General features: G+C 37.6%; 2 protein-coding genes across 3 annotated transcripts; both read left to right on the top strand.

The window, feature by feature from the left end:
• The first annotated feature begins 4,606 nt into the window (after positions 1 to 4,606).
• LOC107744894 (lumican-like) lies at positions 4,607 to 7,550 on the top strand. The gene is made up of 4 exons (XM_016558708.1): positions 4,607 to 4,743; positions 4,835 to 4,892; positions 5,709 to 6,614; positions 6,885 to 7,550. The coding sequence occupies exons 3-4, from the start codon at positions 5,735 to 5,737 to the stop codon at positions 7,037 to 7,039; spliced, it is 1,035 nt and encodes a 344-aa protein (XP_016414194.1). The 5' UTR covers positions 4,607 to 4,743; positions 4,835 to 4,892; positions 5,709 to 5,734; the 3' UTR covers positions 7,040 to 7,550.
• A 4,500-nt stretch (positions 7,551 to 12,050) lies between these two features.
• Positions 12,051 to 17,611, top strand: LOC107744893 (keratocan-like). Of its 2 annotated transcripts, none has more exons than XM_016558706.1 (3): positions 12,051 to 12,177; positions 15,989 to 16,863; positions 17,411 to 17,611. In XM_016558706.1, exons 1-3 carry the CDS (start codon positions 12,161 to 12,163, stop codon positions 17,572 to 17,574), a joined length of 1,056 nt encoding a protein of 351 aa, XP_016414192.1. In that variant the 5' UTR covers positions 12,051 to 12,160; the 3' UTR covers positions 17,575 to 17,611. The 2 variants fall into 2 exon arrangements, with proteins under 2 accessions (XP_016414192.1, XP_016414193.1); XM_016558707.1 differs by lacking the exon at positions 12,051 to 12,177 and adding an exon at positions 14,707 to 14,774.
• Positions 17,612 to 22,677: the final 5,066 nt, after the last annotated feature.

Below are 22,677 nucleotides of genomic sequence, written 5' to 3'. Positions count from 1 at the left end.
TTTTCATTTTTCAGACATTATATATATATATATATATATATATATATATAACTTTTTTCAGAGTTTTGAATTGATTTATGTGAAATTCATAGTTTGAACTGATTCATGGAAATTGATGGAATGTATCAACTCTAAAGTGTTTTTTTTTTCTCTTTTAACATTCACACTAGACAAAATCATCAGATTAGTCAAAAATAACTGATTCTGAATTCTATCATAGCTGATTTATATGAAATTCATAGTTTGAACTGATTCATTTAAATGGATGGAATGTATCAACTCTAAAGTCTTAGATACACAAGCTAGATACACAATGTTGTTTTTGCCAGCAAATTCATGACAAATATATAGTGAATATTCAATATAGCTAGGGTCAAGTGCTGATTGTGACTCAAGTGTTAGATAGCCATGATTCATTAAGCATCATCTCAAAGATAGAGTAACACCAATCATTTTTCATAAGTTAATGAAGCTGACTGACTTTTACTGGTTGACCAAGGTTTGTGAGCTCACTGTTTTGCAGCTTTGTGTTTCACTGTAAACTTAAGCCACACTGAAAAGTTTTGTAGCATTTTTCGTTTGTCAGCTCTCTCTGCATTCTTAAAAACCAATGTAAATTGTGTGTGGCTAAATCAGTTTATTGTTGACAAAGTCATGCATTGTAATGGGAACCATATGAGGTATTTCTCAATATAATTAAATGAGTATCATGACTTAGCTTGAAAACAAGATGAAACTCATTTTATTCAAGGATAAAAATGTTAGTATGACTGAAGCAACCGGACAACATTGGGATTTGCAAGTAAAGGTCATTTTTAAGTGTCAGATCAGGTAGAAATAGCAGCTTAAGCTATAAGGAGAGGAAACATTATACAGCTGTTGACAAGATCAGAAGAATCAGCTTTTTGATATATTCATAAAACATGTTTCAATTTACTTGGTTGGATTAGAGTATTATCCTTGTCTACAAACAAATTTGTCTGTCTCAAAAACATCCAGGCCAGGAAAAATGGTTGGAAATTACGAAACTTGACTGGAAATGTCTGGTGTTGTCAGAAACCAAGACACAGACGCAGTTGTGGACTTTCCTGTGCGTAGTTTTGAAGACAGAGGGAATTTACCCACTAAACTAATGAAGGTGAGATGAAAAGAGGACATGATACTCAACAGAAATCCTCAAGGAGACAGATCTCTCCGTAAACACACCAAAGTTGGTAAATGCTGGACCTTTTCATGGAACTGGTGTTGAGAATCTTTCCAGTGATCTTCAGGATGCTGAGGCTTTCATTTTCCGTGTGTGTCAATGTCCAGACAGGAAAGACAGTGAGAACACAGCTGGACAACAGAATACTCTTACAAAATACTTAATAACATCATTACTCAAGTTGGGCTGGTAATAATCAGGCTTGAGAAGACACCGGCTTTATGGTCAAATGAATACATTTATGGTCAACAACAACAACAAAACTGCAGCTGCCAGAATTGTACTCAATAAATAAATAAATAAAAATAGTGACCATGTTATAGGTTGGTCACTGTATATTTTACAGTGCATAACTGTGTATTTCATTTAATTATAGTATGTTATAGTATAACATAACACACTCAGATGTACATTAATAAAATTAAGAAAAAAGTTACTTTCAATAATAAAAATATAATCCGAACAAATATGATCGTTCTGGAAATTACCTTGTCCCCATAAATGATTAGGCAATTTTCATTCTTTTTGCTTTACAAAACACATGGATTATTTTTTGTATTTTACAGTAAAATAGGTTTACAATAGGTTTGTCATTTTTACAGTCTTTTCCTTTTAAAATAACCAATATTTTTAAAGTGTATTGCAGGGTTATTAACTAAAACTAAAACCATAACAACTCGAAATAAAACTAAACTTAAACTGAAATAAAATATATTTAAATATATATATTATATTTTTCTAAAAAGGCAACATTTATCATTTTCAGTTAGTTTCATTTTCAGCTTGATGAACTAAATAACTCAATCTAACCCTGAAATAAAAATTGATAAAAACTATATAGACAAAATTAATAAATAAACAAATAAATAAAATAAATACACTCTAAAAAAAATGGGTTGTTTTGACCCAGCGGTTGGGTTCAAAACAACCCAACCGCTGGGTCAAAACAACCCAATAGCTGGGTTTGTCCCTTTTTAACCCAGCGCTGGGTTATATTTAACCCAGCATTTTTTAGAGTGTACTTTTACCAAAATTACTAAAACTTTAACTAAAATTAAAATGAAAACAGAAAATATCAAATAAAAACTAATTCAGAATATTAATAAAAAACGATATAATTGTATCTCAATGATACTAAAATAAGAGTTTTGTACTTCAAACGAAGCTAATTACCACCAGTTAAGTGAGCATGTAAAGTGTAATAAATGACCTGCCACATAACTATGTCTAGGGGTGTGTTTGAAATACCCCCCAAAAAAAAAAGTGCTTCTGCAGCTGATTTTTTCAATCAGCCCACAGCTGTACCATTTTTACATGGTTTGAGTGCAACTGCAAACCTCACATACTTGCATCAGGTACAGCTGCACAGGTTTACCCTGACCTGCTCCTGCTGCATAACTTCATCCATAAAGTCCAAACATGAGCTCAGAACCATGTGCTCGCCCTACAGGCCTGACAGATGAGTGGAGTGAGTAGAGGGGTGACCTGCAGGGGACGTGACAGATGAGGAATGGGTGTTAAGGTCATAGTGCTGTACTGCTGTTGATATGGGACAGGTATGAGCACTGCAGCAGTCAGATTGATCCAGAACAATTTAAGACCACCCAACGCCATCAGATCTGTGGCCTAGCAGTTAGCGCACATAGCGCTATAACACGCCGTGGTGCACAAGTATATAACTAGTGTTTGAATCTGACTCTTAGTCTCTTGAATCTGTTGGGACATTTTTTTAGCAACATGATGATATGTTTAAATGATTTATTTGTTTAAATTTATTATTATTTAATTTTTGGAATGATTTTATTTCCTAATAATTAAATTTTTTATTTCTTAATGATTTTTTAAAATTTTTATTTAGTTTTCTTTTATTTATACTTCGTTTTAAATCAGCACTGTAATTAGCCTGACTAACATGCTGGCCTGACATCTTTTAAGTAAAATGATGATCATTGACCCAACATGATTTATTTATTTATATTTATTATTTTATTTTATTTATGCTTTGTTTTGAATCAACACTCTCAGTGAACCTGATATTTAAATGATGATAACTGAACAGACTAGACTCACCAACAGCGGGATAAATACATTCAATACACGACGACAGACAATGGCAACATGATGGCTACTTATAGGAAACAAGAAGGTCACATGACAAGAACAAACCAATGGGAAACAAGACACATGACTTGGACAACCAATCAGAACATGACACATACACAAGGCTGAGATACATGAGGGCAAGGGAAGCATGACACAAACAGCATAAAACAATTACAAAATAAAAGACATGGAAACATGAACAAGACAAAACCCAAACACCACATTACACTGACCTTACGTACATGATTTTTAAAATTTATTTTAATTGAATTTAATGTAAACTTTGTTTTGAATCAACGCACTCAGTAACCCTAATATCTTATCGTCATTTACTAAGTATAATAATAAAATATAATAAGTAAATAAAATCTTAAAATATTTTTTTTTAAATGTAAATGATGACCATATACATCAGTTTACAATCTTGTTGTTATTGTGATTTATTTCACTATTTTATATTCTGTTTTAATTATTTTATATGAATTATTTTGTTTTATTTATTTTTTACATTTGGTGTGCAGATTTTATCTTCATATTCTTTTTTGAGTTTGCAGTAGTAATCCAAGACAATACATAATCTCAGCTCCTCTGATACGCATGACGTTTACAGAACCGACCTCTCATCTGCTTTTCTGGCTTTACTGCATTCCTAAGAGCCAATGTGTGCTATTAAAACTAAACTGACCTGCAATCAGCACCATCTTTCCTAGGTCCCTCATGACATACAGCCCACCACCGTGTGCGAGCTTCCCATCACACAAACCTATGACCACAGCCAGACAGAAGCCGTCTGGATTTTATGAGGCTTAAGATTAAAAGATGGCACACTGTTTGATGATATACAATCTACCAGCTGTTAAGAATTGGATACACTCTCTGTTCAGATAGACAACACGGTTATGTAAGTCTGGTTTGGCCCACTACCCTCTTATTTGGTCAGTTTTTCCAAGTCTTTTTTACAGCCCAGTAGTCTAATAGCAGGCAGCTGCCATCGCAAGTAGCCAATTTTTTATTTATTTATTTATTTTTTGTATAGATGATTTTCCAAATAGTTTCATTAACCTTTGTTTTGTTAAGAACATTTTTTTAAAATGAGAAATGCTTATAGCATTGGCTATGATGGAGCCGACAGTGGAGGTGTTTGTAGGCTTATTTGTGTCTCACACACAATTGTTGAATTATTTTGAGGGATTGTTTGGAAAGGATGGGATGGAAAAATGTGCGTGTGTGTGGTGACTATACAGGTATATATATTTTGCAAACCCTCCCCAGTTAGTCTTTATTCCTTTCTGTGTTCCCTGAAGAACTACATGTACCAAACTGCTTTGCTACACCTGAACCTTGATAGAATCCATATGTTTCTCAGTGAACAACTGCTGACATCTACACACTAGAACAGCCTAACTGCTGTTTTCTATCAATCTTGGGCGACTAAGGTTTGGCTTGAGTGTCTCTCTCTCTCTCCCTCTCTTTTCTCACTTACTCTCTCATTCTCTGCTTTCTCCCTCCCTTACTCTTTCTCTCCAGAGTCCTCGGGCCGCACACAACTCTACCTGAAGTCGTGCACAGAGAGAGAAGCAGGAAGGTAAGGATATCTAGAATCTGCGGTTATGAGTAGAAAGCTCATGCTCACTTTTGTTCTGTCTGGATGAGATTATCAGAAATCTGCTTGGCAGATTTTTGGGGTGTACTGAAGAAAAAGTATGATCATATTGCAGATATTCAGCTTGGTAATGTTTGAGAAGCTTCCATGCACGCATTTCATTCAAAACACGGTGTTAAGTTGTTATAAATATATATATATTTTAAATAATTTATTAATTATTGAAAATGCATGAGCTGATAGAATTATGCATGCATTAATTTTTTAATTGTGCATGAACAGAGAGAGATTATGCAGTACTGGATTTAATTTGGCATTTTACATGAATTGTTATACACAAGTACAGTTGCAAAATTCCATGCATGACACCTGAACTAATTTATTCTTCTTTTCTTTTAACTTTCATGAAACATTAATTGATTAGTCAATATTATAAAAGTACTCTTGCATTATTCTTCTCAAGTTCTATCATTGCCATTCAATAATTCTTCGGCATAGCATGCAAAGACAAAGTGAGATATAGGAATGAGGTAAGGTTAATGTAACTTGAGATGAACTTGGTCTGCACATAAGTAATGTGGGTCTAATTTACAAAGTGAGGAATGGGCCTATTTGCATTCTTGAGGATGAAGTCATCAGTTTCCATTAGAAGAATGTCTCTGGGTTTTGTTTATGTCTGAGGTTCACCATAGAAAGTTCTGTTATTCTTAAACATTTTTTTCCCACATTTTAATATTGCCTCTTATGTAACCATGTAAACCGCTCTTCTCTTCTCTTCTCTTCTCTTCTCTTCTCCAGGTTCGATTGGACTAAGTTGTACAGTCATGTTTGCTCTTAGCTTCTTCCTGTTGGCTGAACTGCTATGTCAGAGTTTGGGTCAATACGATTACTATGACGAACACTACGTCCCCTCCGCACCATTGGAGGTACTATCATCTCCCACTTGTGCCCAGGAGTGCGAATGTCCCCACACCTTCCCCACAGCCATGTACTGCAACGAGCGCAACTTGAAGTTCATCCCTATCGTGCCGAGTGGCATCAAATACCTCTACCTACAGAACAACCATATTGAGGAGATCAAGGCTGGCGTGTTCGATAACGCCACCGACCTTCGCTGGCTCGTTCTCGACAACAACAACATCGCCAGCGACAAGATACAAGCCGGTACCATTGATAAACTGAGCAAACTGGAGAAGCTCCTCTTCAGTTATAATAAGCTGACCAAACCCCCTGGTCCTCTTTCGAAGTCTCTGGATGAGTTGAAGTTGATCAGCAACCAGCTGAGCTCGTTCCCTGCTAGCACCTTGTCTGGGATGGAAAACCTGACCACCCTCCACCTGTCCAAGAACAAGTTGACCACCGAGAGCATCACAGGTGCCTTCAAAAGCCTGAAGTCCCTCGTTCTGCTGGACGTGAGCGAGAACAAGCTCAAGAAACTTCCCTCGGGAGTTCCACCTTCGCTTTTGATGCTCTACGCCGACAATAACGAAATAGACAGCATTCCTAATGGCTACCTGGCCAAGCTGCCGGCCCTGCAGTACCTGCGTGTCTCTCACAACAAGCTGGTGGACTCTGGAATCCCTGCAGGTGTGTTCAACGTGTCTTCTCTCCTTGAGCTCGACCTGTCTTTTAACAAGCTGAAGAGCATCCCGGAGATCAACGAATCACTTGAGCATCTGTACCTGCAAGTCAACGAGATAAACAGTAAGTCTTACTCCGATTCCATCTGTTTACGCTACAGATTTAGCATGGTTTTTACTCCATTTCGACTTCTGTTTCTTTAGAGTTTGACCTGACAAATATCTGCAAGTTCAGCTCATATATATATGTATATATATATATATATATATATATATATATAAAGTGAATTTGCTGAGGTTTAGCTAACTGCTAAGTAAATCTAAAGGCTTTTTGTTTATTATTATTTAACTGTGGAATTTCAGTGCCAAAATGTTGTATTAATAGCTTCTTTAGAGTTTGACCTGACAAATATCTGCAAGTTCAGCTCCCCGGTCAACTACTCTCAACTGAGGACCCTACGCTTGGATGGAAACAACATCAAACACAGCAGTATGCCAGATGACACAGCTAACTGCCTACGCCAGGCCTCAGAGATCATCTTTGATTAAAGTCACATCTCGCCAGTAGTTTATCAAACACATTAAGGCTATTGCTCCTATTAGACACTCTGATTGACATCTGCACGTCTTTATTCATGATTCTGGCAACCACATCTGTTTACATGCACGTTGACGACAATATTTTCTCTCTAAAATGTTGATGAACACATCTGTATGAAAAATGGGCAGCAGTAGTCTGGGATCTTGAAAATCTGGCACATAAAATATCAGTCTTGTATGGTACTGTATGAAGAGTAGTAGTCGAATTAGACAAGATATTCCCATCTAAAGAAAGACATATTTGTGCAAATTGTGAATAGCCCAGTGTGCACTCCATAAAAAGTTGCACTATATGTCATCTATTTTAATATTTCCGCATGTTAAATACCTTAATCATTCAAAATTGTAATCATGTTACTAATGAGCCTGCCGGTAAGGAAATTATATTGTTTAGAGTACAATTTATGGATAATAACCATCTAATTGTATATAAAATTGCTAAATGTGCTGCAATGTTGAAGGAAATTGGTATCAGCTTGAATTTCTGAACTCTGCCAACATTTATACCATATTTTATCTGCATGCAGTTCATCTAATTTTGTAACAACAATTGTTTTCAATTCTATGGTAAACAACATTTAATTTTTTTGATGTATTCAATACACCATTTCACATCATCACAATGTTAGTCAAATCATTGAACCACAAGATTACAGTAACTTCGGCAGACTTGTTGTAAAAGTTGTAATTTCCCTGATTTGTTGTTTTATTTTGTTTTTTAAAAATACCAAAGCAGTTTGTTCGACTTTATTTTAATAAACCAGATTTCTTACATGTGTGGAGGGATACTGATGGCATCAGTCCTAATAATGAGGTCACATGTAGAAATTAATATATCAACATTATACACATTATTCAAATAATATAATACATTTAGCCAAAATAATCTGTTAAATATTAATAATTGCCTCTCTATTTTATCATGGAAATTCTACGAAGCATCGTCGCAGGAAATCTTCAGTAGATATTAGAAGTCGTAAAGTCTTTACGATCTTATGATTCATAAACATAAGGTCATCAATCTTGACTACACTGACAGTAAAAAATGGCTCCCTTTACAGACAGGCGAGCTACTCCATGTTTTATTATTTTCGTCTTGGTTGTTGATCTTCCAGCTTGACTCATGTGGATTTCCATTTCTGAGTTCTGCTGTTTGGGATGAAAAGAAACTTCTGGAATGAATCTGTTCTCCATATTCCTCCTTTCTGGCCTTTCAGCCAAACTCATGGATGGACAAAATTCTATGAGTTTTGCCCTATTTGAAGCAGAGCCATGATGACAGAACTGCTTCCTGTAGGAAACCTGTTTTCTTGATGTCTCTAGCTGAAGTACAGACTATGGATTTAAATATAGTGATTGTAAGATGAAAAGGCTTTTGTATGGAAGAGCTTGTATAGGGTGTTATTTAACTTAATATCACTGTCAAAGGTAAGAACATATCAAAGCAATGTTAAGAGCTATAGTAAGGATTATTGAAGAAACTTTAACAATAAATCCCAGTCTGCGATCAAATTTACAAACTCTCAGACTATGTACTGAATTTGATGACAAACTAGATGGAGTATGCAGGTTTGTAGAATAAATGCTACATGGCCAACTACATCTGCCATGTTGACATTGTCCTCTGACCATATGTACTTGTCATGTGATGTAGCCCTACTAGCAAAAAGCACAAAAAGATTTACTTAAGTGTTAAACAAGTACAGTTCAGCCCTGCAGAACAATTGGAAATTTCTTGGTAGTTATAACACTTAAACTTAAAAAGAGCCGCTCATTTTGCAGTGCTACTCCATTTTTAATTCAACTTTTGGCCTTGTGTGACAGCAAAGTGTCCACTGGCTGCACATTTCAGAAGCTCAGTAGGTTGGCGGATACAGAAGGTCATCCGGGTTTGATTAACTGTATCCTGAATACTAAGCAGTCTGACATCCTTCCCATTTGGCATACTGCTTTTGCATAGCGTGTAGCTGGGATGTTCACATATTCATATATTCACATATATTCAGACGCTGGGCCAGTATTTGAGGTAGCTGTAAACATTCATTCCCTTCCTCAGCTCAGGACATAGCTTCATAAAATACAATCATAAAATAGCCCAACAGTTGGTACATTTTTTCCCTTTACCTCCTCCAACCATCTGCTCCCATCTCTATCCCAGATCACACCTTCATGACGGGCACTTCAAAAGTTGCATTTAACATAACTACAGATCTTTCTGCACAAGTCTGAGCTAGCACTAAAAATTAGTGTTTTATTTGAAAACAGTAGTGTTGCAGGCAGACAACCCAGCATTCCAGAGGAATGGAGGGTCTGGGGTGACCATGTGATAGTTATACAGAGAGACACTGTGGGAATTATTTTGTCCATGTGTTAGAAACAGATGATGGATAGGCAGTTCTGGCTTTTCGTTTGAAATATCTTTACCACTTTATAGCAGCCTGAGCATTTAAGTTCACCACAAGCTGATTTGCAGGACCAAACACACACACACACACACACACACACACACAAACATTTGATCACTTTTATTGTTCTAGATGTTGATGTTCTGTCTCTTCAAAGCCCATATGAGTTTATTCCGTGGAGCACAAAAGTAGCTCATTTACAGTATAACATAGTATGAAAAATCAGTGCTTATGCGTTGCATTAGCTACTCTTGTAATTCTTTTGTTGAGCTTTTTTGTCCTTTCTGGACCTTGGCAGACCCTGGTCCCTCCAATTCACTGTATGGATGAAAACAGTGTGACAATCCTGTTAAAGTCATGATGTAACAGAAGTAGCAACAGATTGTTGAAGGTCTTGGTAAAATCCATCGATTGTTGATTGGATAAAGGCAGATCTGAATACTTGCAGTCGATTTTAAAGAAGGGGCAGAGTTAGAGAAGTCCACCATTTTCCACCAAGTCACAAGGTAAAAAAAAAAAAAAACATGGTGAGTTTCCATTGATTTGTTTTGTGTTTCATGGAAGTAAGAGGGTCATTTGAAAAACAACATGATGAAATCTTCATTTCCAAGTGAATAATTTCATAACCTAACTAAAGTGCATTGCTAGGATACTGTAATGTTGCTGTGCCACTGCAAAAACGATGAAAATTTCATATTGCCATGTCATATGTTTTGTGTGCAATTGAGGTCTTGCTAGAAAACCACAGTCTGTTACTCAGTGTCTGCTAGACACTGGAGAGACTTGTTAAGGAAAAGAGACCATTGTGATGTTTTTTAGCTCATCCTCCTACAGCTGATCTCTTGAAAGAGTTTCCAGTTGTTGTTTAGAATAATGACTGTTGTGCTGCACTGTTATGCTATGTGAAAACACAAAAGAGGCTTGCAAAGGTCCCCTGAGGCGATAAAATCAGTTTATTTGATATATGTGATATTGTTGTCAGAGCATTATAAACTTGATTTGCGTGGCTCTGCACAGAGAGTTGGGAATTTGTCTTTGAAGTCTACATGAAATGGAAGTTCACCCTATCTAAATTCATCTTAATGTTCTCAATGTGAACAATTCATCCATGTAACCGTTTTTTATTTAAAATGTCATAATTTGTCATGTTTGAGTGAAATGACAAACTTTTCTCAGAATTCTCCAATCTTTTAGTCTGCTAAAACCCCACATATTTTTTTACAATCGACTGCAAGCACTCATTCAGATCTGCCACTCAATAGATCTGCAACTCCAATCAACAACCAATTGGTAGAACCAAAGTTCTGTCATAATTTTTTCTTCTTCTATGTTAATCGTGACTACACAAGAATGTTGGAAGTTGCATACTATCTGTAAAGTATAAAGTGTAAAGTAAAGAAGTGAGAAATGTTTTGGAGGTTATTTTACGTCATGAGATCCAGACCCTGATCAATCCAGTTTGTCACTGAATCATTCAGGGGTGCGTTTACCAAAAGCATCATTAGCTATCAATGGCCGCAAGTTCCATTGGAACTCTATTGGTAATGACGGAACTTGTGACCATATTGGCTTTTGGGAAATGCACACCAGACTGGTTTTGTGAACCGGTTCATGAATGATTAGTTCATGAATTAGATAAGACAATGTCAGCGTAAACACTTCTTTTGTGGACCTCTTTGGGCATGGCTAAACATCTGGAGATCTGACAGGGCCTGTGTGCTTTGTACAAGTGAGATTGTGTGAGATTTGATAGTTCCAAATACTTAAGAACAGAAATCATGAATCTACTTTTATTCCAGACAGTAGAATCCTTTCAACAGGACAGAGATTTGCTCTTTTTCAATTGTGCAGTGGGCTTTAATCAGTGTCCTACCCAAATCAAAGACCTTCTATATCCCACTTTCCTCTTCTCCATCTTGAAATTTCTACAACAGGATCCAGATGTTGAAACAGATGTCGCCTGGTTACTATTCACTGCCTTTTCATTCATTGGGAAGCTATGCGCAACTCGTAGAGAGAGAGAAACCTGCTGGGATATGGTAAGAGTGCAGGATTAACTCTCTAATATCACTGTACCTTTCAACAGTTTTTGCATTCTAGCTTAATTCTACTTTTCACAAGTCTCCATAAGTGCAAAATGACAGCCAGATGAAGTGCATTGTCACAGGGCGGCCTAGTTTAATGGGGTGTAAAAGATCCCTCAAAGTTGTGTCCATTGAAAATAAAGGTTAAATGTCTCAAAGCCACCTACAACTGTTTGGAGGGTGTCATTTTTGACAGGAGCCCCCACCTCCCAAGGCTCCACAGACCCACACTGCACAAAGAAAAGAGTAAGAAAAGAGAAAAAAGTGCTGTGCTAGCAATAAGTAACCAGTGCATGTTTGTGGAAAGACAAATGCACGCATATCTTTCAAACTTTTACACACACCCTTATTCATGCTCACCAGCTGATGTCAAAGGTTTGGCCTTGGGGAAGTAACATCACTAACAATAGTAATCTAATAAGGCTGTGTCTTCTGATGCATGTCTGGGCCAGAAAGAAAGTTGGAGAAACTGCAGACTGGACTCAAACTGGAGAGGAGAGCACGCGGGAAAGAGATTGACTGCAACCCCAAAAGTAGAACCAGACACTTTGCCTCCACCTGCACAAACCAAAATCAGCTCTATGACTGAGATGAGCAGGTAATGTTTTCATGTTGTTGTTTTTTTTGTTTTGTTTTTTTGGTACTTTATGTGGTGGTGACGCAATAGGGAGGTGGTGGGTGTAGGGGGTTCATGGTTTTTCTGTAGTTGAGTATTGAGATATTTTAAACACCACTTCCTTATATTTTCCTTACACTTTCAAACATTTTTTATGTACTTCTGCTGCATGTCTTCGTATAAGATAATGAATTTCGGATTTTAATTGTAATTGGGGGAAAAACATTATTGAAACGTAATAGCCAGCTACAGGATCATGAACTTGAAATGCATATGTATTATGTATGTTCTGGCATCTAGTTACTTACATTGAAATTCAACACAAAAGTGATTACAGTGATACAACACAAAAGTGGCAAAAAAGTAACATAGTGTTAGACATTTACCATGATAGCACCATGATAGCATGATAGCACATGGTATTTTTGAAATACCATGGTATAGATTAAAATACTATGGTATGATCATATTACACCTGTACCATGGTACCAGGACAGTTTGTTTTTAAAGGAAAGTCTTAGATTTTGCTTGTGTAAGCAGTGGAGGAGGGGTGTTATAATATGTGCAATTAATTATTTCAACTTTAATTAGTTTATCTTTTTGTAAAGCTAGCATTAACTGATGTTCTAAATATAAATTCTACTGAATATAGTACTTATGCAGTTTTTTTATGTTGGCTAAAACAATTAGACAATACTGAAAATTTCAAATCAAGTTTCTTAGAAGCATAAAGATGTGAAATTGGACAGTGGACATTTGGACGGCACACTAGCCACAGAGCTAGAGCCAAATGTGGAACCGTGTGTAATTAACATAACTGCCCCAAACAGGAAATTAAATCTCTTTGAGAGCATGTGTTTTCTTTTAGTTGAAGCATAAATGTTCAGCAGTTGTCTTGACTATGCTGTCATTTCTCAGTCATAGTTTTTTTTTCTCAGTCATGGATTTTATCCATGTTCCAGTTCATTTTAATGATCAACTTCTGTTAATCTCCCTTCAAAGATGCTGGTAAATTAAATAGTTTATTATTAAAGATATTAATTAACCGCAAAGAACATATATATCAAATATTGTTTACCAGTCTCAGAGTTCAAAAAGTTTAGGTGCCTTGTAAGGCGTCTTGAAGATACCCTCAAATATTTAACAGTTAGCATTAGCACTTATCACTGAGCAGTTTGGACTGTTCTAATCATACGCAATCAATGTGATTATTTAATCCCTGACTTGATGCTCTTATGCAAGTTAGGACAGTCCATCTACCTGAAGACTGGGTGACTAGAAATCCAGTCTGACATCTGTAAGCCATGTCTAGTCTCACAGGTGTGGACATTAGAAAAGCTGGCACCTGCTATGATCTGGGATTTTTGTCGCAGACTAGTTGTAAACACAATATGGGGATAAGGTTTAGTCTTGTAGTGTGATCTTGGTCTCAGAGATTTATAGAGTAGCAAGTCTTTGATATTTTCCCTGTTGGCATGATGTATTCGATGGATATAAATATTGCACAGTTTGTCTGAGTGTATTGATGCCATCATTGGAATAAACAGATATCCAAGATACAGAGTATTTTAATAGGCTTAAACCTGCACTGAGAATCACCTCGTCATGTCCTGTATTTCACAGCCTAATGCTCTTAGTTGCCGATTTAGTGTTGTAGACCTCGACACAGATGTATTCAGTGTTTAGAGCTCTTTTAGGTTCCTGTGAATAATAGGTTTTGAATTCTGTAATTGGATTAGGTTGGTGTGTGTACTCTTTGCCCTTTAGACCACTGGTTCTAACGTAGAGCAACACCATCCTTGACACGAGATGCTGGATAATAGACTGGATTACTAATGGCCGTAGATTTCGACTGGAGGAGCCCATTGCAGGTTATTACAAAGACAGAGTAAGTAGTTGTTATCGTCAGCGGAATTGAGAGCAAGTAATGACACAACAAGATCATTGCTTGGCAGTCAAACAATGACACCATATGTGGCTACCTATGCCAACTACAAATCAGCCTCTAAATCCAAACTAGTGCTCCCGTGGGGACAGAAATTTCAGCACACACATTTTGGCGATTGTGCACATTACATAACAAATGTGCAGACTTTTCTCATTACTCATTTTGCAACTGCAAGTATCTCCAAAAATAAAGCATTTACCAGTCAAACTGGGAGTCCTTAACAAGGATGTGCAAAGATAGATAGATAGATAGATAGATAGACTCAGATTCATCAACTCAGTGGTCTGATCGAGACATTTGTTTACTCGAAAGACAGGAGATAGGTGTTGTTTTGAGGGGCGATGAAGAAAAGGATGAAGACTCATATAGGCCTGTATTAGCCTAATTATAACTGGGCCAAGGCCCATGTCTTCTTTTGACCAACACGCTGGTTTAAGCACTGTCCATCCTCACAGGATTATGACTCTTGATCTCGACAAGCTATGATTGGCTAAGGTTTTGTCCATCTGTGAAGGAATCATGGGATGCCATTGACACTACAAATAGGGGCAGGAGAGGGCAAAGTAGCTCAGAGTTGAGGCATCTGTACCCACAGCAAGAGATACAGTAGAAGAGCCCCAAGAAGACAAAGGTAAGATTCTAGCATTTAAAAATTTGCAATGGTAATGTACAGTTAAAATATCTTGGCAAAGACAGTGTCCACTTCTTCCATACCAATAGAAAGCCTTTGCCCTCCAGAACTGCATACTGTGAGCTATGAGTCACTTTTTTCTGTTTTAATCTTCATGGCTTTATTTTATCTTGGATTTAACACAGAAGTGCACAGTGATGAGATTTCATTTATGGCACTAAAGTTTTCAACTGTTTTTTGATGCAGTTGTCCACAGAACTGGCTCTGCAAAGCCAGTATGGAGGTCATGATTTAAAAAGTTTTTTCTTGCTTTGAAAGACCTTTACAGGTGAAGCTGGTCTGATCACTGTGTATTCAGGGCTTCCCTCTGGTTTAGTGTGAGAGTGCTGCTCGTAGAAAATTATCTCCCGACAGTCACTTGGAGCTCAGCTCAGGACCAAAAATTTGAACCAGATGAGAGAGAAAGCTCAGCTATGAATATGTTAACATATTATTTCTTGCATACACACTTGACAAAGCTCAAACTTGCATTTGACAGATAGGAATGTGTAAAGATGTGTTTTGAAGGTGTGGAAAGAGCTAAGTCTATTTGAAATGGGGAAAAAAACAAACCGAATCAGCCTCTCTGAAATCAGTCAATGGATGCCTAGTATGTAGGTTTTCATATTGCAACATGAGGGCCAGGTTTTGTTAAAAACCATGCCATGTTTGGTATACCTTGTGTATTCAGAAATAGGACATACCTGAACCCTTATGTTTGCCAGAGACTGTCTTCTTTGTGACTGTCTTCTGAATGGAGATGAGTAGCACTATGCCAGGCTTAAGCCAATCAAGGTTGACCTGGCAGCATATTCTGAGTTTAAGAGGATTGCTACTTAGAAGATGAAGACACAGGGAATGATAATCTTAACTAGAGGATGTTCCTCATTTTTTGTCAATGAGTTTATCCACTTAGAGAGAACCTGGGGTAATGTAGGGTGGACCTATGGCTATTCTTAGTATGGGGGACAAACATTGTTCCAGGCCCTGCGACAAGGGGGGCCAACTTACTGAAGGGAGAAGCCCATAAGTTTTTGTAACGAGCCCAGTGAACTTGCGTGACAGGCTTGTTTGGAACCAAAATTAATTCTCTAATTTTATTGTTAAATGGTTTCAATATTGTTAACAGCTTTTGTTTGTTTGTTTCTTCTTCTCTGTCTCTATCATTTTGTCAGGTTAATCCTAACCATGGAGTGGCTCATGGTTGCATTTGTGGCCCTACTTTTGGCCAGCCAAATCCGCTCTGAAGAAATCACATATGAACACCTTATCTCTCAGATACAGGCATGTCCTAAAGAGTGCCACTGCCCTCCAAGTTTCCCAAACGCTGTTTACTGTGACAACAAGGGTCTGAAACGCATACCTGACATCCCACCCTACACCTGGTACCTGTACCTCCAGAACAACCTGATTGATGTCCTGTCGGCTGACGCTCTGCGCAATGCCACACAACTAAGGTGGATCAACCTTAACCGCAACAAAATCACAAGTGAAGGCCTGGAGGCAGATGCTATAAAGGCTATATCCAACCTTGTACACCTTTACATGGAAGACAATTTGCTGACTTCCATTCCATCTCCTCTGCCTGCTAAATTAGAGCAGTTACGGCTCTCCCGAAACAGAATCTCAAGAATCCCACCCGGTGTCTTCTCTGGGATGGACCGTCTCACCTTGCTGGATCTGCAAGGCAACAAGCTACAGGATGATGCAGTTACTGAGGTCAGTCTGAAAGGCCTCAACAACTTGATCCAGATCAATTTAGCAAAGAATCAGCTAAATACCATGCCCCTTGGCCTACCACCCACAACCACACAGATCTTTTTGGACAGCAACAATATTGAAAAGATTCTGGCTGAGTACTTCAAGGGTCTTCCCAAAGTGGTGTCTCTCAGGCTGAACCGCAATAAGCTGGCTAATGGAGGTATCCCAAAAAATGTGTTTAATCTTTCCAGCATCCTGGATCTACAGCTTTCTCATAACCAGCTCACAGAGATACCCGTTATCTCTTCTGGCTTGGAGCACCTGCATTTGGATCACAATAAGATCAAGAGTAAGTCCACAACCAAAGTTCTGAACATGCCCTGTTGTATGTTGTACATGTTGACTTCCTTTGTATTTTTTGCAAAATCATTTGGTAAACAGGTCTCAAAAGTATCTCCGTTCATACTGTTGCTCTTTTCTGGACAAAGGTCACACTATGGTTGTATCCAAAGCATATGAATTTCTGCCATTAAATAAGCAATGAAGTCAATACTTGCTTGATTATCTCTAAAGCTCTAAAGACTTTACGGTGCCTTTGGAAACCTGTCTGAAACTAGTTTCCTTAAGAAGTTCCTTCATAATCAAAACACCACTTGTTAAGTTATTGGCTGACCGGAAGCAAGGAAGCCTCCCCAAGGCCCAGGTATACTTCATTTTCATGTCCATGTCCAGACAGTGTGCACAGCTGTCTGCAGATCCTCCTGATTACAAAAATTATGGCGTGTGCACGGAACAGCCGAAGTATACTTTAGACTTTGGATGCACCCTAATTGTTTTATGTCTGCATGTCTGTGACTTTATCAGTAAGATGTGTATTTTTTCTGTAATTTCCATAGGTGTGAATAGCTCTGACATCTGTCCACCTGGTGCGCTCGATGATTATCTTGATGAGAAGGGTCCACGTCTCCATTACCTTCGCCTTGATGGTAATGAGATCAAACCCCCTATTCCACGAGAGCTGATGATGTGTTTCCGTCTCCTCAGGGCTATTGTCATATAAAGATGCCACACCATCTTGATACTTCTGTCCATTTCATTTACCAACCCACAACCTTTGGGTTATGAGTCCGACTCTCTAACCATTAGGCCACGACTTCCCCCTTCAGACCTGAAAATGTATGGAAACTAAAACTTTAAAGGGTCTAAAAAAAAGAGGACTATCTATTTGCAAAGTTAGAAAATAAATATTGAAAACTGTACACTGCTGAAAAGACCAGCTGAGACTAGAATACATTTTCATGCTGGTCCAGATTGACTTATGCTGGTCTAGTCTAGTGATAAAGCTTTTGACCAAGAAAGCCCTGTTAAATAAGCTAGTTAAGAAGGCTGGTGAAGATACCAGTATCCAAAATATGATATATTCAGGTGTTCTCCTATTCTGGTCTTTTCAGCGTGGTAGAGATCAGTAAAACTGGTTCATATTTGCATTTATAGATGGTTTCTCGTGGCTATATTGTAAAACCACTGTGCCTTTCTTAATTTCATACATATGGAAAACTAACAGACCTGCTTTGTGGGAAACACCATTATCTGTTAAATGTTCTGTATAATGAAGAGAGCTCCAAAACAATTGTCCTCATTTGCAAGAAATGTAATTTCCCCATCCTGTGCAGAAACTATTTTATTGCAAACAAATCCATCTCAGTAGGTGTATCATTACTCAAAAACTGTTTTACCTCACCACACCATTCTGGGGTGTTTTTGGACAGAAGAGTTGTGGTCTGATTATGGAGCCAAATTGTAGTGAACTTACTTACTAGTGAACTTAGTACATAGGGTGGTTTATTAGATTTTATTGAATGCATGGCTGTTTTTAGTACACACAGCACCAACAGAAGATAAACTTGTATTTTTTTCTTGCCTCTGTTATAGTGAGTGATATGTACTGACATTTAATATTTTTTTTAAAAATAAGTTTATTTCTACTTTTTAACATTGCTTTACATCTTTGTACAATCGGTATTTCAATATTCAATCAATATTTAGTGTGACATTCATTTTGAAAGAAGCAGCCTCTTTAGGACAGGAAGATGTACTGTGACTTACTGTTTTAATAATTAATGTAAATGCAGTTTAATTATGGTACTACCCATGAACCTTCTAGGCTGATTTTAAAATGTATTTTTCTCTAGAGTATAAAAAATAATGTGAATATTCTTTTTCAACGCGCAAATGTGACAATTATTTTTATTTTTTTCATATTTATCACTTCTACCTTCTTTGCAGAAAAAAATAATAATGTGAGATTAATGTCACGAACTGTGAGAACACTGTCAGAGGGAAAATATAAAATAAGATTAACGTTTGTTTGATGTTCCTGATTAAGCTGGTTTCAGTAGTCCAGCATTGTCTCTGCATTGTCACTGATTGATTTGTCATTATATATATCAAGCAGCCAGTCAGGTATCCTCTTTTTAAAGGAAAATATAATCCACAAGCAATGTACTATTCTACAATAATGTAACATGTGATTAGACTCGTGATTTATTTTAACTTGCACTCAGTTGTAGCTTTTGCTAAACATTCAGTTTCAGTAAAAGCAATTCCCATCTATTAAGGCGGTTTGTTTAAGATTTTTAGATGTATTGCAAAACTTCTCATTAGAATGTGGTGTATGGGAAATACTGTACCAAGCATATCTTTATGGTCCAAGAGCTCTGTGGTTACAAAAAAAACCTTTTAAAACAAGACAAAAGTGTGCAACAGAACACTCTACAGAACACTGACTTTTAAATATTTATACACATCTGACAGAGAGAAAGAGCAACAGTTTGTGTACAGTACCTGGGTATCAGGTGAAACAATCGCTTCATTTATTCTGCAAGGCCCAATGCATATATTTTTGGTTGCATCTGTTACGCTGACTTTAGACATAACTGACTGTGTTACATTAAATCCTCCACCACACAGTGCAGGGCTGTGCAGCTTAAATTGATCGTGCAAGTAAATGAATTTCCTTGGCACTATCCAGTGGGTTTGCATGGATATTGATACAATGCATAGTCCAGCTAAGGAAATTGTTGGTGTATTTGGTGTCCCTTAAAGCTCAACTATATATATATATAAAATTGAAGATGGCAGATAGTAGCACATTAAATACATATGTTTTCACACCCATAAATGTCATAATCAAAATATAATCAAACAAAGTGAGATTAGTGGTTAAACATGTCAGCAAGACTCTGAGTGACACTTAAACATGTCAGTGAGACTGAAACAAAATGCAGTATGTGTCAGATGTTATTAAAAATCTGAATTGCTCAACAGTCCCAGTCCATAACATAACTAATGCTGGATTTTTATTTCATGTGACTCAGCAAAAATATGATTACCGAGTCGCAGAGAAAGAGAATTAGTATGGAAAAATAGTCTGAGGCCTGTAAAAACATCCCACCGAACATTAAGCAGGCACTTGTACGGCCCTTCCTGATAGGTTAGAAGGTTTTCTGCAGTGTATCTCTGCACAGAGTTACTGAGCAGGGTTTTAGCACCAAGTCGTGGTGCAGAGCAGAATGGAGGCCTTTTCTACCTCTCAGCATTGCACAACAGAGGAGCCTCACAGAGGGCCCATTGTATGCCGGGCCCTGCAGATCCCTACATGAAAGCAGAGTATGCCTCACGTTCACCTCAGGAAAAGGAAGACAAATATCTCATACTTAGGACTGAATAACTTATGTGTCTCTTCAGGAAACAAAAAAGAAAGATGGTTGTAAGGGATTAAAGGATTTTGCAGTTGGGGGTCTGTCAGCGTGCAAATTGTGTGTCCGTTCTGTGTGTGTGTGTGTGTGTGTGTGTGTGCGATGCAGTGTGGTATGGGGTGGGCGCTGCTGTAGATGTGACCAAAACTCGATTTTTCCCTTTTCTCAGTCTCACTTCTTGCCTTCACATATACGGCCAGGTAGGGCACACAGGTCTGGGAGTGTGTGTACACGTACACGTCACACACACCCAGAAGCATCCACACACAGAAACACACACACCGTGAGTGACCCATTGCCATTGGCCAGGCCCACCAGCCCTCTGCCTGTCCGATCTGAAGAACAGGACCATTTGGGAAAGGAAGAGAAAGAGGTAAGGGTTCTACTGTGTGTTCTTCTAAATGCTGGTGCTGTGCTTTAGAGCAGGGACCGGACCTAAGGGCTTCTTGGGGTCCCTTCTGCTTCTTAGCCTCAGTTGTACTTGGCCACTGAGGCTAAGCTAAAAAAGCTAAAATGGACTTCACTGACTGTACTGAGGCTTTCATTTTTTTTTTTTTTTTTTTTACATTTTTGTGTTGTATATGACTGACTTTGTAATATAAGGTGCACACCATGGTCTTAATGAATCTCCTTCTAGTTCTTGTAATAATAATGCACATTTGCAAAGTTAAAATAGTTCACGTAGTTCATATACACCTTTACTTAGGCTTTCATTATTTTTTTCTTTTTCTTTTGTAGATTTCTGGCTTGATATAATACCTCTATCCTCCATCATCTTCATGAATCTTCTTACAATACAGTAATGTTGAAACTCAGGTGATTTAACAACATTTTTAAGTGGGTTAACAGGTGATCTATGTGGTAGTGATGGCAATTTATGTGTGTTCTTTATTGGCCAGTTTACTATTCCATGGTTTGTGGGGTTCGTTTTGTGTGTGATGATGTTTGTGCTTGATTTTTAAGAGAGTAGTCGATCTTTTTTAAGCTTCACCAATAAAATAGGAGTATTTGCAGAAAATGTGATAGGATAGTTGTAATTACTGTTACAGACTCTTGATGTCTGGTCATTAGCAAACTGTTCAGATCAAGGGCCATATTATAGAAACTTCCAGTTTCAAATCATCAGATAAATCTTCAGTTAATCGCCAAACAGATGAGATTTAGTAGATATGTCTGTAATATGTGTCTAATTAAGCTACAGTACTTATATATTTATGCATTTTGACGTATTGCAAGTAAATAAGTCATAAATTTGGCAATATTGGCAGAACCACTAGAGAAGAAGTAATTGTAAAATCAATGAGTATGTGGAACGCTGTCGGGTAGAGCCAAAAACAACATTGGGATAGTTCTCATACACACATACTCACACGGGGTCTACGCACCGCAAACACTGTTGAGAGTGCGTAAAAGCCAAGCTCTGTGTGCAGTATAGTCCCTCTTTCAGTATTTCCCAGATGAAGCTGTCAGGCACTGGTACACTGAAGCTTTACTGTGAGATGATTTTTCTTTCATAGATACAGACTGAACTAGTTTGCGACTCTAATCGATATCACCACTATATAATCTCTATTCATGATGTGGCGTGATGGCATGTGTTCATTGGCTGTCAGAAACCCACAGGGAACTGATTTATGTCTAAAAATGCAGTGGTTTCTAGAGTGCAGATATGCCCCAAAATAGCCTTCACTGAGAGTTACGTGGATGTGTGTGTATGAAAGAGAGATAGAGAGAGATCGTAACTCATTGCCATGCTGTCCACAAACCTTAGTGGAATTTCGAACTTGAGTGTAGAGTCAGACACTCATAAAGGGGCTCTGTTAGAGTTCTCTCTCTTTCGCCTAGTTCTCTCCGTTTCACCCCGAGGACCAGAACTTGGTCTGCCCATCAAGTACACCCTGCTCTTCCTCCACTCCATTTAGTCATTGCTTTCCTCTGAGCCTCTTATCATTCATAAGAATTTGATATATCTCACGTTAGCTCAAATTCTAATGATTCTAATGAAAAAACTAAAAAACATTGTGTTTGACAACAAAATATGAAAGAGAATACAAAGCAATACATGTGAGATTAAGAATATGAGTAAGTGCTTGATAATTCATGATACTTCAAAGAAATATTTCACAAATGTGTATCATAGACAGCATTAAAAATGGAGAGTTTTGGACATTGTAGTTGGACATGTTAGTTATTAAGAACTTGTGATTAGGGCCATGTGGAATCTGCTCCCAGACTTAAATCCAGTCAGCAGAATTTTCCCCCAAAATCAGCACAGAAAATGGAAAAACATCTGCAGATTTCCTCTGGGTCAGCTGATGACAATGTGAAAATAATGTTTTATTTTCTTTCAATTAGTATGGTTTTGTGATAGATCATTTACCCATACTCTTAAAAATAAAAGTTCA

The sequence above is a fragment of the Sinocyclocheilus rhinocerous genome, unplaced genomic scaffold, assembly GCF_001515625.1.
Source record: "Sinocyclocheilus rhinocerous isolate Xijiao unplaced genomic scaffold, SAMN03320098_v1.1 scaffold258, whole genome shotgun sequence".
In the NCBI taxonomy this organism is placed as follows: Eukaryota; Metazoa; Chordata; class Actinopteri; order Cypriniformes; family Cyprinidae; genus Sinocyclocheilus; species Sinocyclocheilus rhinocerous.
Note: the sequence above shows the minus strand (reverse complement) of the source record. Positions and strands in the feature narration are given on the sequence as shown.